The 12,943-nt window shown below is 38.4% G+C and overlaps 1 protein-coding gene across 1 annotated transcript in view; it reads left to right on the forward strand.

Annotated features, from left to right (window-relative positions):
- Positions 1–12,943, forward strand: part of acox3 (acyl-CoA oxidase 3, pristanoyl) — a 30,420-nt gene that overhangs the window by 3,629 nt on the left and 13,848 nt on the right. The window contains exons 5-13 of the mRNA XM_062994214.1: positions 553–642; positions 1,387–1,530; positions 2,445–2,533; positions 3,372–3,468; positions 3,888–4,070; positions 4,844–4,966; positions 5,073–5,193; positions 6,418–6,540; positions 11,009–11,122. Coding sequence (XP_062850284.1) covers positions 553–642; positions 1,387–1,530; positions 2,445–2,533; positions 3,372–3,468; positions 3,888–4,070; positions 4,844–4,966; positions 5,073–5,193; positions 6,418–6,540; positions 11,009–11,122 — 1,084 coding nt within the window. The remainder of the gene's footprint in view (positions 1–552; positions 643–1,386; positions 1,531–2,444; positions 2,534–3,371; positions 3,469–3,887; positions 4,071–4,843; positions 4,967–5,072; positions 5,194–6,417; positions 6,541–11,008; positions 11,123–12,943) is intronic.

Here is a 12,943-nt window from a genome sequence, read left to right on the forward strand (position 1 = left end):
AGGACCTGTTTGGGTTTAAAGTTTATCAGGTTCAGAGTACAAATCAAATGTGCCTTTTGTCCTAACTGTAGTCACGTAAACAGCATTTAGTAACTCCAAATAACCTCTTAAACAACCTCTTTTTATCTCTTTCTTGGCTTTCCAGAGTAGATTTTTCCTTTATGTGAATTTATTTTCAAGTTTACTGCTAATTAATGCACATGTCTAGTGTTGCACAGATTCTCTTGTAGGGAACCCAAAGGTCATTCAAGTTTAAATGTGAAAGTCTTGTTTATTATCTTATTATCTTGATTATCTTGATTTCTGCTAAAGCTGAAACTGCTCTGTCTTTTTCAGAAAATATTTTGCCCTTCTAGGAATTTATAAGCACTCTTGTCTTCCCAAACAACTTGCAGTCAATGTGCTACATATAAAAGATGTCATTTATTCATTCTGTTTTTAAACTCTGATAAGACCATTATTACAAAATGCTTTTAATTCCTAAAAGATAAGTAAGAGTATGAGGAGCAAAAATGTCTACAAATTTAAGGTAACATTTTTCATTGTGTTTAGATATTCGGCTGCTTTGCGCTGACAGAACTGAGTCATGGCAGCAACACAAGACTCATGAGAACAACTGCAACGTATGACCGCAGCAGCCAGGTACACTTTTATCATAACGCCATTCAATGACAGCAAAGTATAAAGCATATGCTAATTAATGGTTTCAGTGCCCTACAGTGAGAGCAATAATCTGATTACTATTGGTTTAGGGATGAACTGTTATCAGTTCTAGAATGCTATCTAAAGAACTTCTTCATTGCTCTTTTTAACCTTGACCTATGTAATCATTTTAACCGCTTTATTTTTTGACACCCATCCAGTTTATTTCTGTATAACTACTTCCAGACAGCACTGTGTCTCAGCAAGTAGTGTCACAGACACAGGTCATGGGGTTGTGTTTGAATGTCACCTGCAGTCACTGTTTATAAAGAATTTGTTATGATTTCCAATATCTGAGTGGGTTTCTTCCAGGTACTCTGGTACTCTGGTTACCCCTCAGAAACAGTAGGTGCATTGGCTAAGTTTAATTGTCCCAAGTTTTAAGTGAGTAATGGATTGGCACCCTGTTCAGAGTGCTTTTTGCCTAGGCTGTGGAACTAATACAGCCTAGACTAGGATAAAGTGCTTAATGAAAATAAATGAACAATGATGAATCTCTAATTTAAAATCTAATGTGTAGACACAATAACAACAGCAAGTTCATCAAAATTATAAGTGATCAATTATTTTTGATAAACAAAAATATTCACACATTGTCTTTTCCTCTCTTTACTCTTCTCTTTCTATGTCTGTCTTTTTTTGTTTTTTTGTCACACCTTCTTTATGTCTCTGTTAATGAAATAGGAATTTATAATAAATACCCCCGATTTTGAGGCAGCAAAATTCTGGGTGGGAAACCTGGGGAAAACTGCCACCCATGCTGTAGTGTTTGCCCAGCTGTACACACCTGATGGAGTCTGTCATGGTCTGCATTCTTTTGTTGTTCAGGTATTTAGATCTTTTCAAGCCATTCTACAGTCTATAGTATACGAAGTTGTACTGTGTAGCCTTTTTATTTGCCTTTCACAATTGTAATGTAACTGGATGAAGTAATGTGAGCAGTCTGTTTATATGAACATTACTAATACATACATAGATTACTTTGTCAGTAATATGCAAAATTTGAGTGAAAGGTTCTTAATGAATTTAAAGAAAAAACAATCCCAGAAAATGTACCAAAATCTGTATTTCAACTGCTACAGAAAAATACCTGGCCTAATGTGTAGGCAGTTCCTGGATGACAAACACATTGATTGGCACTCATGTTCTCCAGATCTGAATCAAATTAAGAACCTCTGGCACGTTATGCATCTGACGCCACCATGTAGCACTACAGTCTGTCTACAAGCTCAGTGATGCCCTGATCTAGGTCTGGGAGTTAAAACAATCTGCTATCTCATCACTAGCCTACCCAGATGTTATAGGCACATGGGGGCAATACACATTACTAGTTCACATTATGAGTTGCCGTGATTAAATTTTAACTTCAAACTTTTGGTGTGATTTTAAATCTAGACTTCAGTTGTTGATTTTGGTTTCTATTGACAGACTGTTACATCATTTTATCCTCAACAAATTACACAAATTACAACTTATATTAGTAAAGATTAACTTTTTAATTTATCAAGAGCCGATGTGTGATTTAAGTATTCCACTAATTTGAGCATTGTACAATACTAAATTGTATGGTACTACTGAGTTCAGCTTGGAAAGCAGCCATTGTTCTCTAAAAAGGACATCATTGTTCAATGTTTGCAACCACAAAAACCTAACATTAATAATCACTTTGTATATTTCTGTACACAGTAATGGTTTTAAAAAGTCATTTAGATGATGAAGTAGTTGTTGCAATAATATTGCAGGTTCGGGATCCCAAGACTTTACTGGCAATGCCTGGGGTGATGGTTGGAGACATGGGAAAAAAACTGGGCCAAAATGGACTGGATAATGGGTAAGGTGGCTCTAGAATTCTAAACCACGTTAAATTCTGTCACGTTTGTGGAATATGAATAATTCCATTAAACAGTAGTTGTGTATAGTATTAAGACAGATATTACGTGCTTAAATACTGGCCCTTTGTCTTCTGTCATAAGTTATTTAGTAGTGGCGATTTTTCATTGTTATACAGAAACAGTAAAATATGTTAAGCATGTTAAAATGGATTGAATTGCACATGCTATAGACGTGATGGATAAACATTAGATTTAAAATGTCTATCAGCAGTAAGGAGAAAATTCAGGATTCAGGAAGTCATTTTTTTAAGTAGCAGAGCCAGTGATGGGATTACGTTTTTGAGTTAGCATATTGTCTGTTGTCAAAAGCTTTAATAAAGCTTTAAAAGTATGGTTTTTTGCAAGAAGAGTACTTTCAGGTGGCTTTACAAAATGTCAGTGTTAAATGTGTCTACATTTTAATTCAAATTTGACCTTCACTGGTATCAATGTGAACTATTATAGTATTATACTGTAAGTCTGACATGTTTTTGGTTGTAATAACTGTTGTGGAGTTTGGAGCTCTGAATGTAAACAAACCACCAGACTCTGAGTGCTTGTTAGTGACTTTTCTATGATGCTCCTGGTTTTATTACTTTGTTTTAAAGGTCAGTTTAATCAGATATTCAGAAATTTAATAAAACATTGACCATTTGAGCTTCGAATTGAACTTGGGAATACCTGAAGCTTGCTTGTGTTTAACTATAAAACAGCTAGGTGGCAATGTGTATAAGAAAATGTTCAGTACTCTGATGTTTGTGTTTGTAGCTTTATTTTGTTTTTATTTTTTTGTGCTAGTTTTGCAGTATTTCAGAATGTCAGGATTCCTCGGGAAAATATGCTCAACAAAACAGGAGATGTGACATCTGACGGACGCTACGTGACTCCTTTTAAAGTCAGTGTAACACTACTACGTACTCCAAAGGTCCAGAGTATTAAAACCACAATGTTAAAACCACAATATGTAAAGTGTTCTACACACTAACAAAGGAACATTTAACATCTGTTCCTCTTTATTATGTTTTGAAATCACTCACTGTCATGCTCATTTTACATATGGTGTAAGAAAAGTGATTTCTGTTAATCATATGACAGAAGCTGTATTACATATTTATGCTAGATATGCATGAACCCCCTACCCCATATGTTTTTATTTTTATTTTGAAGTAACAGATTGCAGTAATTAAAGTTGGAAATCTGTAAAGAACACTGCAAACAGACCCTGCAACATAAATAACGCATGACTAATAGTCGAGTGTTTGTTTGAATTTGTATGCATGTCTCAATGAGCTGTTTCCTCTCTGTCCATCTCAGGACCCTAATAAGCGTTTTGGGGCCTCTCTGGGTGCTCTGTCTGGGGGAAGAGTGTCCATAACAAGAATGTCTGTGGTCAATCTCAAGCTGGCCATAACGATCGCAGTGCGTTTCTCAGCCACACGTCGTCAGTTTGGGCCTAAAGATGATGAAGAGATCCCAGTACTGGAGTATCAGCTACAGGTATGAAAACTAACCTGCTCCCAAGTCCATCCAGACTTTAAAATAATACTAACATACTTTAAAAACACTAAGATACAGGGGTGGTAAAAGTAATTGCCACAGTTTGAATGTTTCTTTTACAACCTTTTGTCGCACTAGATAATTTTTATGTATTGAGGGACAAAGGTGTCCAACATGCATTCCTTCATTTTTAAAAAATATTTGCTTTCTTGCTTAAATAATGAACCAGTTTAACAAACATATTTGACATCCTTAGTGAGTTTTTTCTTTTGAAGCCATTATAGATGCATGGTGCTTGGAAACCTAGCAGTGTGTCTTTGAAGCAGTTCTGCAACACTGGTCTAAAATTTCTCCAATCATGTAAAAGATTAATATTAACTTATTAAAAGTGTTTAGTTCCAGTAGTTGCTGCTGAAGGTGGCAACAGGTTATTATGTTTATGGGCCAGTTAATCTTTTTTTATTTGGTTATATGGGTGTTCGATGCCTTTGTTATTTAGTTGGAACATTTTGTAAACAGTAATGAAAACAAGAATCTGTGATTTGTTAATTGACATGAAGCTTTATTTTACTATCAAAAGTACAAAGAATTGACTTGTAATTGTTTGTCTGACCTAGCTGATTGTTTTTTTAAATATGAAAAAAAAAAGTAAAATTCCATGCCTTTTTGGGTGCAAAATATTTTCCTAGACAGGGCCCATAAAGAATTTAAACAGCTTTCTAAAACAAGAGAGGAAACAAAAGAAAAAAGAGCCTGTGTGTTCTCTATTACAGCAATGGCGTCTTATTCCGTACTTGGCAGCAGTTTATGCACTGGAACTGTTCTCCAAATCCTTCTACACTAACTTTGTGGAGTTTCAAATCGGCCTGATGATGAAGGACAGCAGTGACAGACAGGTACAGAACTGTTTCAGTTTACCTGTACCTACATTTAATGCACTCATGTATTCTCATGTCAAATACTGTCCATTGCAATGTACTCACATGCAATGTCGCCATCAAGTCTGAACTGGGTAGAGAAATCCATGCCATGTCATGCTCCAGCAAGCCTCTGGGTTCGTGGACGGCTCAGCGAGGAATTCAGGAATGTCGAGAAGCCTGTGGAGGACATGGATACCTGGCAAGTAAGTATCCATCCTAGCATGCCACAAAAGACACTTGAGCTGCTTTCACAATGCACAACATTAAGGGTCTGTTTGAAAACCTAGTGAGCTGCCTTGCTGCCTACTGCCTGCCTAGGCAGCTGCCTAGGTAGAGAGGATTCTAATAAGACATTGACTTGTAAGGGATAATATTTGGACACACTACTTGGACAGAGAATGCAGTGATTACAGATTTCTAAGCTTACACAGTTAGCCTCAGGCCATTCAAACCAATGGGCCAGCTAGCATCTCCATCTGTGAACCGAAACAGACCCTAAGTCACTAATGTCTAGCCTCAAAGATGATTTATTTTTTCCATTTAGCAGCTTGTAGTGTGGCCACTTGGCATACAGCTCTTGTGTGTGTACAATCAAGTACTGGCTCTAGCAGAGGGGAAAACTGATTAACTTGTTGGAAAGGGGCACTTTATATTGTACTATATAGCCATAATGTTGTGGATACCTCTCCCAATGAAGTTTAGCTTGTTTCAGCCACATTTATTGCTAACACATAATTTAAAATTGATTTCAGACCCTCCCCTGCTCTAGCATAATTTTACCCCTGGTCTACAAAGGCTAGTATTACCGGTTTGGTGTGGAGAAATTACAGGGGCCTGCACCAACCATGCTGAACACAAGCAATGGACATCCATTGCAAGCCAGGCCTTTTTGTCCAACAACAGTGCTTAATCCCCAGATGTTCTTTTGACTAAATGGGCACATATTCCCACAAACCCACTTCAAACTCTTTTTAAACAGCTTTTCCCAGTGGAGGCTGTTAGTCACAAAGTTGGCAGTATCTTTAACAAGTCTTTTATTGTCAGTGTTTGTATTTGACTGCTACATAAATGTATACACTGACTTCTGAAACTCACATACAGGAAAGCTGTCCACATACTTTAGTTATGTAGTGTAGCTTCGTGTATTTTTTATTTTACATTTACATTTTCGGCATTTAGCAGACACCTTTATCCATAGTGACTTACAATACTGTAACTGTACACGGTCTGATCAATTAAGGGTTAAGGGTCTTGCTCAAGGGCCCAACAGCAGCAACTTGGCAGTGGTGAGGCTTGAACCAACAACCTTCTGATTACTAGTCCAGTACCTTAACTGCTAGGCTACAACTGCCCCTTGTATTACTATTACTTTTAGATTTTTTATAAGAGGATTATCTTTTTCTGTGCTTTTTGTGGTCTGTTTATAGTGAACCGACTTGGAGACATCCGTGATGACAATGACCCAAACTGCACATATGAGGGAGACAACAACGTCCTGTTGCAACAGACCAGCAATTATCTGCTCAGCTTGCTCCAGCACAAGCAGCAGGGTATGTCTTCTGTCTTCTCTAGAAAGGCTTGTGGTGCAGTTTTCATGTCTTGCACAATGTTGAGATTTTCTTATGTTAATCATTTCATATGAATGGATATATTTAGGATGTTTGGGTGGTGCAGCGGTCTGTTATGCTAGCCCACCATTTTCAGTCGTGCTGTCGGCTGGCCTGGGGTCTACACAGACATGATTGACTGTGTCTAAAGGGGGTGTGGCTGAAGCCTTGTGATAGATTGGTACCCTGTTGAGGGTATTCCTGCCTTACGTCCAGTGTTTCCCAGGCCCGTCCTGATCCTAACCAGGGTAAAGTGGTTGATGAAAATGAAAAATGAATAGACTTACCAGTAGAACTGCATAATTTCCACCCTTATTTTAATTACTTTATGCACAAAACAGCGACTCCAAGAGATTGTTTACACTCTGAAGATAAAGTAGTGAAAGTGGGAGATGGTAAAGGGCTTATTCCAGTGGTATGAAAGAAAACAGAAAACTGTTTTTTGATGATGGGTGGACAGACATATGTGTTAATTTTTTTAATGAGGCAAGTAAGACAGTCTGCTGAGCACATTTTGAGACTAGCTAACATAACAAGCTTTAATAAAAAGTGTCAGATGGATTTTGGGTAAACACAGAGTCATTTGCTGACTGTTGTGTAAATAAATAAAGAATTCCATTAATGCTGTTTACTAAACACTAACGTTAGGTCGCAGTATTCTATTCTGCGATGCGTACCATTGTATTGGACTTGATTTTTTTACTTGTTGTAATTAAATAAATCAAGGCATAAATTGCAGTGAGGATCCTCTCATGGGAACTAAGACCAGTGATGATGCTGCTTAAAAATATCACACAGTTAAAAACGTACAGACCAAGTTATCTAAACTAGATGTTGAATAGGCCATTCCAAATTGACACACCAACACTTGGAGAAGTACTAGGAGAAGACCCCACACTTGTATGTCATATACCCATCACCATAAAACATGCTGAACGAATGCCCAAAGCACAACCATTAAAGAGAAAAACTATATGCACAATACATTAAAAGAAACTCTTACTCAAGATAATACAGAAATAATCATTGAATTCCTTAATAATATAAAGATATATATAATATTAGACCAATAAGACTAGCATAAAACACAGATTCCTGCAATGAATATCATAATAGTGTTTTGTAGTATAAATAAAGATAAACCATGTACACTCATGAAGCAAGCACTCCTCAGCCTCAACACAAATAACTTGCTATTTAAAGATAAAAAAACACTTTACGAAAGAAGCAGTAATGTTTATCCCTTTGCTTTTTTGTAGCAAAGCAGCAGTGTTAATGGCGGCACGGTGGGTAAGTGTAACTGTCGCCTCACAGCAAGAAGGTCCTGGGTTTGATCCCCAGGTGGGGCGGTCCATGTCCTTTCTGTGTGGAGTTTGCATGTTCTCACCGTGTCTGCTTGGGTTTACTCTGGGAGCTCCGGTTTCCTCCCACAGTCCAAAGACATGCAAGTGAGGTGAATTGGAGATACACAATTGTCCATGACTGTGTTTGATATAACCTTGTGAACTGATTAACATTGTGTAACGAGTAACAACCCTTTCCTGTCATGAATGTAACCAAAAGTGTAACACATGACGTTAAAATCCTAATAAACGAACAAACAAACAGCAGTGTTAAAGTTGACCAAAAAAAAGCACTGTTGGAAATTTTACTCTCTTTCTTATAAAATTTTTTTTAGCCTATTTTACACTGTGCAATAGCCTAAGAATGTCTACCTAAAATGTTCAGGAGAAGAAATATTTACACAAAGAAATAGGCCAGCTAAATGTTGTGAAATGTATTGTTGGGAATAGAACTAAACATGATTCATCTGGACCCCCCGATTTACCATGCCGAGAAACCACAGCTCTGGTTAGTCAGTCATAAGGTATCTGGCTAGCTGAGCAGGAGTTTTGTATTCGGTAATAACATGCTGTGTAACTTTTGTTGACTAGAAAGCGAGTTAATGGGCGGCACGGTGATTCAGTGTGTAGCACTGTCGCCTCATAACAAGCAGGTCCTGGGATCAATTCCAAGGTGGAGCGGTCCAGGTCCTTTCTGTGAGGAGTTTGCATGTTTTTCCGGAGTCTGTGTGGTTTTCTTTGGGTGCTCCGGTTATCTCCCACAGTCCAAAGACATGTAGCCAGGAGATACATGTAAATGGAGATACTAAATTGCCCCAGGTGTAAATGTGTTTGTGTGCGTGTGTTTGCCCTGTGATGGTCTGTCGACCTGTCTGGGGTGTTTTCTGAATTTCGCCCAGTGAATTGTACCCACTGCAACCCTGAATCGGAAAAAGCTGTGGTAGAACACAGCACTTACTTAATTATATATGTAAACCCCTCTGGATAAGAGCGTCTGCTAAATGCCCAAAATGTAAATGTCCATTTATTTGACTGTGTAGCAGAGCCAAAAATTATTACTAAACTACACTATATGGATCAGTCCAAAACTGGTCAGTCGGGCTGAGGTCAGGGCACTGGAGGTTTTTTTAAACCAAGTTTTTCTTCATGTCTTTACAGTGCACAGGGGCACAGTCATGCAGGAAAAGGAAATGGCCTGCCCTAAACTGCTGCTGCAAAGTTGAAAGCATATACAGTGGGGAAAATAAGTATTTGATCCCCTGCTGATTTTGTAAGTTTACCCCCTTACAAAGACTTGAACAGTCTATAATTTTTATGGAAGGTTTATTTTAACAGAGAGAGACAGAATATCAACAAAAAATCCAGAAAAAAAACATTAAATAAAAGTTATACATTAATTTTTATTTAATTAAGGGAAATAAGTATTTGATCCCCTACCAATCAGCAAGAATTCTGACCCCCACAGACCGGTTATGTGCACAAAAGGCACACAAATTAGTCCTGTCCCTGTATAAAAGACTCCTGTCACAGAATCAGTTTCTTCCGTTCAAATCTCTCGACCACAATGGGCAAGACCAAAGAGCTATCAAAGGACGTCAGGGACAGGATTGTAGACCTGCACAATGCTGGAATGGGCTACAAGACCATCAGCAAGAAGTTTGGTGAGAAGGAGACCACTGTTGGTGCGATCATTCGAAAATGGAAGAAATACAAGATCACAGTCAATCACCCTCACTCTGGAGCTCCATGCTAGATCTCACCTGGTGGGGTAAGAATGATTCTGAGAAAGGTGAGGTTAGTCCAGAATTACACAGGAGGAGCTTGTCAATGATCTCAAGGGAGCTGGGAGCACAGTCACCAAGAAAACCATTAGTAACACACTTCGCCATAATGGATTGAGATCCTGCAGTGCCCGCAAAGTCCCTTTGCTCAAGAAGGCTCATGTACAGGCCCGTCTGAAGTTTCCCAATGAACACCTGAATGATTCAGAGAAAGCTTGGGAGAATGTGATATGGTCAGATGAGACCAAAATTGAGTTCTTTGGCATCAACTCCACTCGCCGTGTTTGGAGGCAAAGAAATGCCCGGTGGAGATGGTGTTCTTGGGGTCATATCCAGCATTTCTCTGCTCCCAGCTCCCTTAAGATCATTGACAAGCTCCTCCTGTGTAATTCTGGGCTGACCTCACCTTTCTCAGAATCATTCCTACCCCACCAGGTGAGATCTTGCATGGAGCTCCAGAGTGAGGGTGATTGTGATCTTGTATTTCTTCCATTTTCGAATTATCGTGCCAACAGTGGTCTCTTTCTCACCAAACTTCTTGCTGATGGTCTTGTAACCCATTCCAGCCTTGTGCAGGTCTACAATCTTGTCCCTGACGTCCTTTGATAGCTCTTTGGTCTTGCCCATGGTGGTCGAGAGATTTGAACGGAAGAAACTGATTCTGTGACAGGAGTCTTTTATACAGGGACAGGACTAATTTGTGTGCCTCATGGGCACATAACCGGTCTGTGGGGGTGAGAATTCTTGCTGGTTGGTAGGGGATCAAATACTTATTTCCCTTAATTAAATACAAATTAATTAATAACTTTTATTTAATGTTTTTTTTCTGGATTTTTTGTTGATATTCTGTCTCTCTCTGTTAAAATAAACCTTCCATTAAAATTATAGACTGTTCAAGTCTTTGTAAGGGGGTAAAAATACAAAATCAGCAGGGGATCAAATACTTATTTTCCTCACTGTAATTTCTTTTTTATAATAAATTGTTGTGGCTGAAACACATATATTTAGTAATTTGAAGGGGTGTCCTATTACTGTTTTCCATATAGTGTATCTATGTTAGATGTTACCAATGCTTCAGCTGGTAACAAACAGGCAGGGCGGAGGGAAAGGGCTTGTTTATTTACAACTGTTAGAAATAGCCAAATGTTATTGGTTGGGTCCCTTTTATATATTTATTTTACCATCCATGTTAGTGCACATCACTGTCACAACATTTTTTAGCATGATCCACTTGGAAGTCTCTTTCTACTTTGTTTCAGTGTTTCACTCACTTATTTTTACCTTTAGGTAAAGGCAGGATTGAGTCTCCTCTGGGGACAGTGAACTTCCTGGAAGACTGGAAAACAATTCTGGAAAGCAGGTTTACAGCGTCCTCGGTGGAGCAGTGCATGGATTCTGCAGGTATAATGCATAATGACTTTCCAGCACAATGTTTTTCCTAGGAAAGTTTAAACTCTGTCCTTTAACCTTTTTTTTTGCCACAGTAAGATGCTAAGGTATTTAGCCAGAAGACTTTTGGCTTGTAATAAACTGGGTGGGGGTGGACAAAGCTACTGCCTTTTAAACATTCCAAGAAAATTTGCTCAGACAAAACCTTTTATAAACACACCCGGTGTCGTGTTGCATGTGTGGATCCGTTTTACCGTAATAACACTGCACAGCTCTGCTGGAGTTTCTCATGCTGAGCTGAGGCCTTTGTTACGCATCTGCTGCACATCTGCACTGTTTTACTGACTTCATTCCACGACTCTGGGTTCGGCTGGCTGTTGCTTGGTGACCAGGGTCAGAGGCGAAAGCTTTAGCTGGATGGGTGGAGAAAAACTTGCTGTTTGTTATGCACTGACACACCGCACATCACGTGAACCAAGGGGGAATTTTTACTTGGTAACTGTATCTGTATACTTTTTAGTTGTGTCTTTGTTACCCTAGTAAAAATTTGGTACCATAAAAGTAACATTATTAGATTAAAGACCTAGCCTTGCAGGGAAAGCCATGTTCTCTTACAGGATTACATCATGATAACAGGCAGAACACTCAAGGGATTTTCTGTCCCAAACCACATCATAAGTGCTACATAGGGTGTAAATATACCAAACAACAGTAAACCAACTAAACATACTGTATAGAAGTCACCTATGCCAAAACCACTGGAGCACCACATACCATGACAAAACTAAAATATGAACTCACCTGACCATGTGCATGTTTCCACTGTCGCTTGCGCAGTCCCTTAACCCCTTCTTTTTTACCTGTGCTTCGGTGGATTAGCACATGAGGCTCCTCCACTTCTGCACAGGTGCATTGGTCTGCTAACCTTGCACAGCGCTTGAAGACCCCACCCAGTCCGTTCTTTTTCCACCCGGCCAGCCGACCGGTAGTCGACATGGGTGTTCAGAATCTCAGCGCTGGTGTGTTAGCGGAATATCCTGCTGTGGCAATGATTTTTTTATAGTTATTTATGGTAAATGGATAAAGACCTAAATTATTTGCATATACAGTATATTGCATTCAAAATGTTCTTTTTGAACTGATTGAAAATTCTCTTATGAACTTGGCACAAAGTGATGAGCTGCAACTCACCTTTGCTTGTAAAGACAGAGCTTATGGTGAATATACCCAATCATAATACTCTCACCAGTTACCAATTCACCCGCTTACTGTTATGTTTCAGACAAATTAACTTGAATATTTCACAAATGTTTCTCTTATTTTACCCTGTTTCAACTTTTTTTTGAGTATGGCAGGGGTGACATTTTTATTTTATTTATTTTTGCAAAATACAATGATGCTGGTTGTTAAAAACATTGCATCATTTCTTTGCACTTTTGTCAGTTAAATAAAGACCAAGAGAAATAACTCATGTTTTTTTGTTTTTGCTGCATTTTACAAAATGTCCCAACTTTTCTGGAAATAGGATTTATATAGTTTGACTCATTTAGTTTTAAAGATTTTGTTACATTTTCTTGTGTAAATGTAACACATTTAGTTAAAAATATTTGGACAAAGAAATGTATTTGTACTAGTCACAGAAAAACAACAACTAAAATTTCCATGATATAACTGTCCTTTAGTTAAATAGATTAAAGCTTAGAAGTTACTGGTAAAGGCAATGCTGCTAGAAGCTTTGCCTAGGACTTCAAACCCAATCTAGCTGATGGGTGACAACAATGTTAAAAGGATCAACAATGTTAAAAGGATCTGGCAAGTGCTGGGAGGCTGCAT

This window comes from Trichomycterus rosablanca, chromosome 4, assembly GCF_030014385.1.
Source record: "Trichomycterus rosablanca isolate fTriRos1 chromosome 4, fTriRos1.hap1, whole genome shotgun sequence".
NCBI classification, from domain to species: domain Eukaryota; kingdom Metazoa; phylum Chordata; class Actinopteri; order Siluriformes; family Trichomycteridae; genus Trichomycterus; species Trichomycterus rosablanca.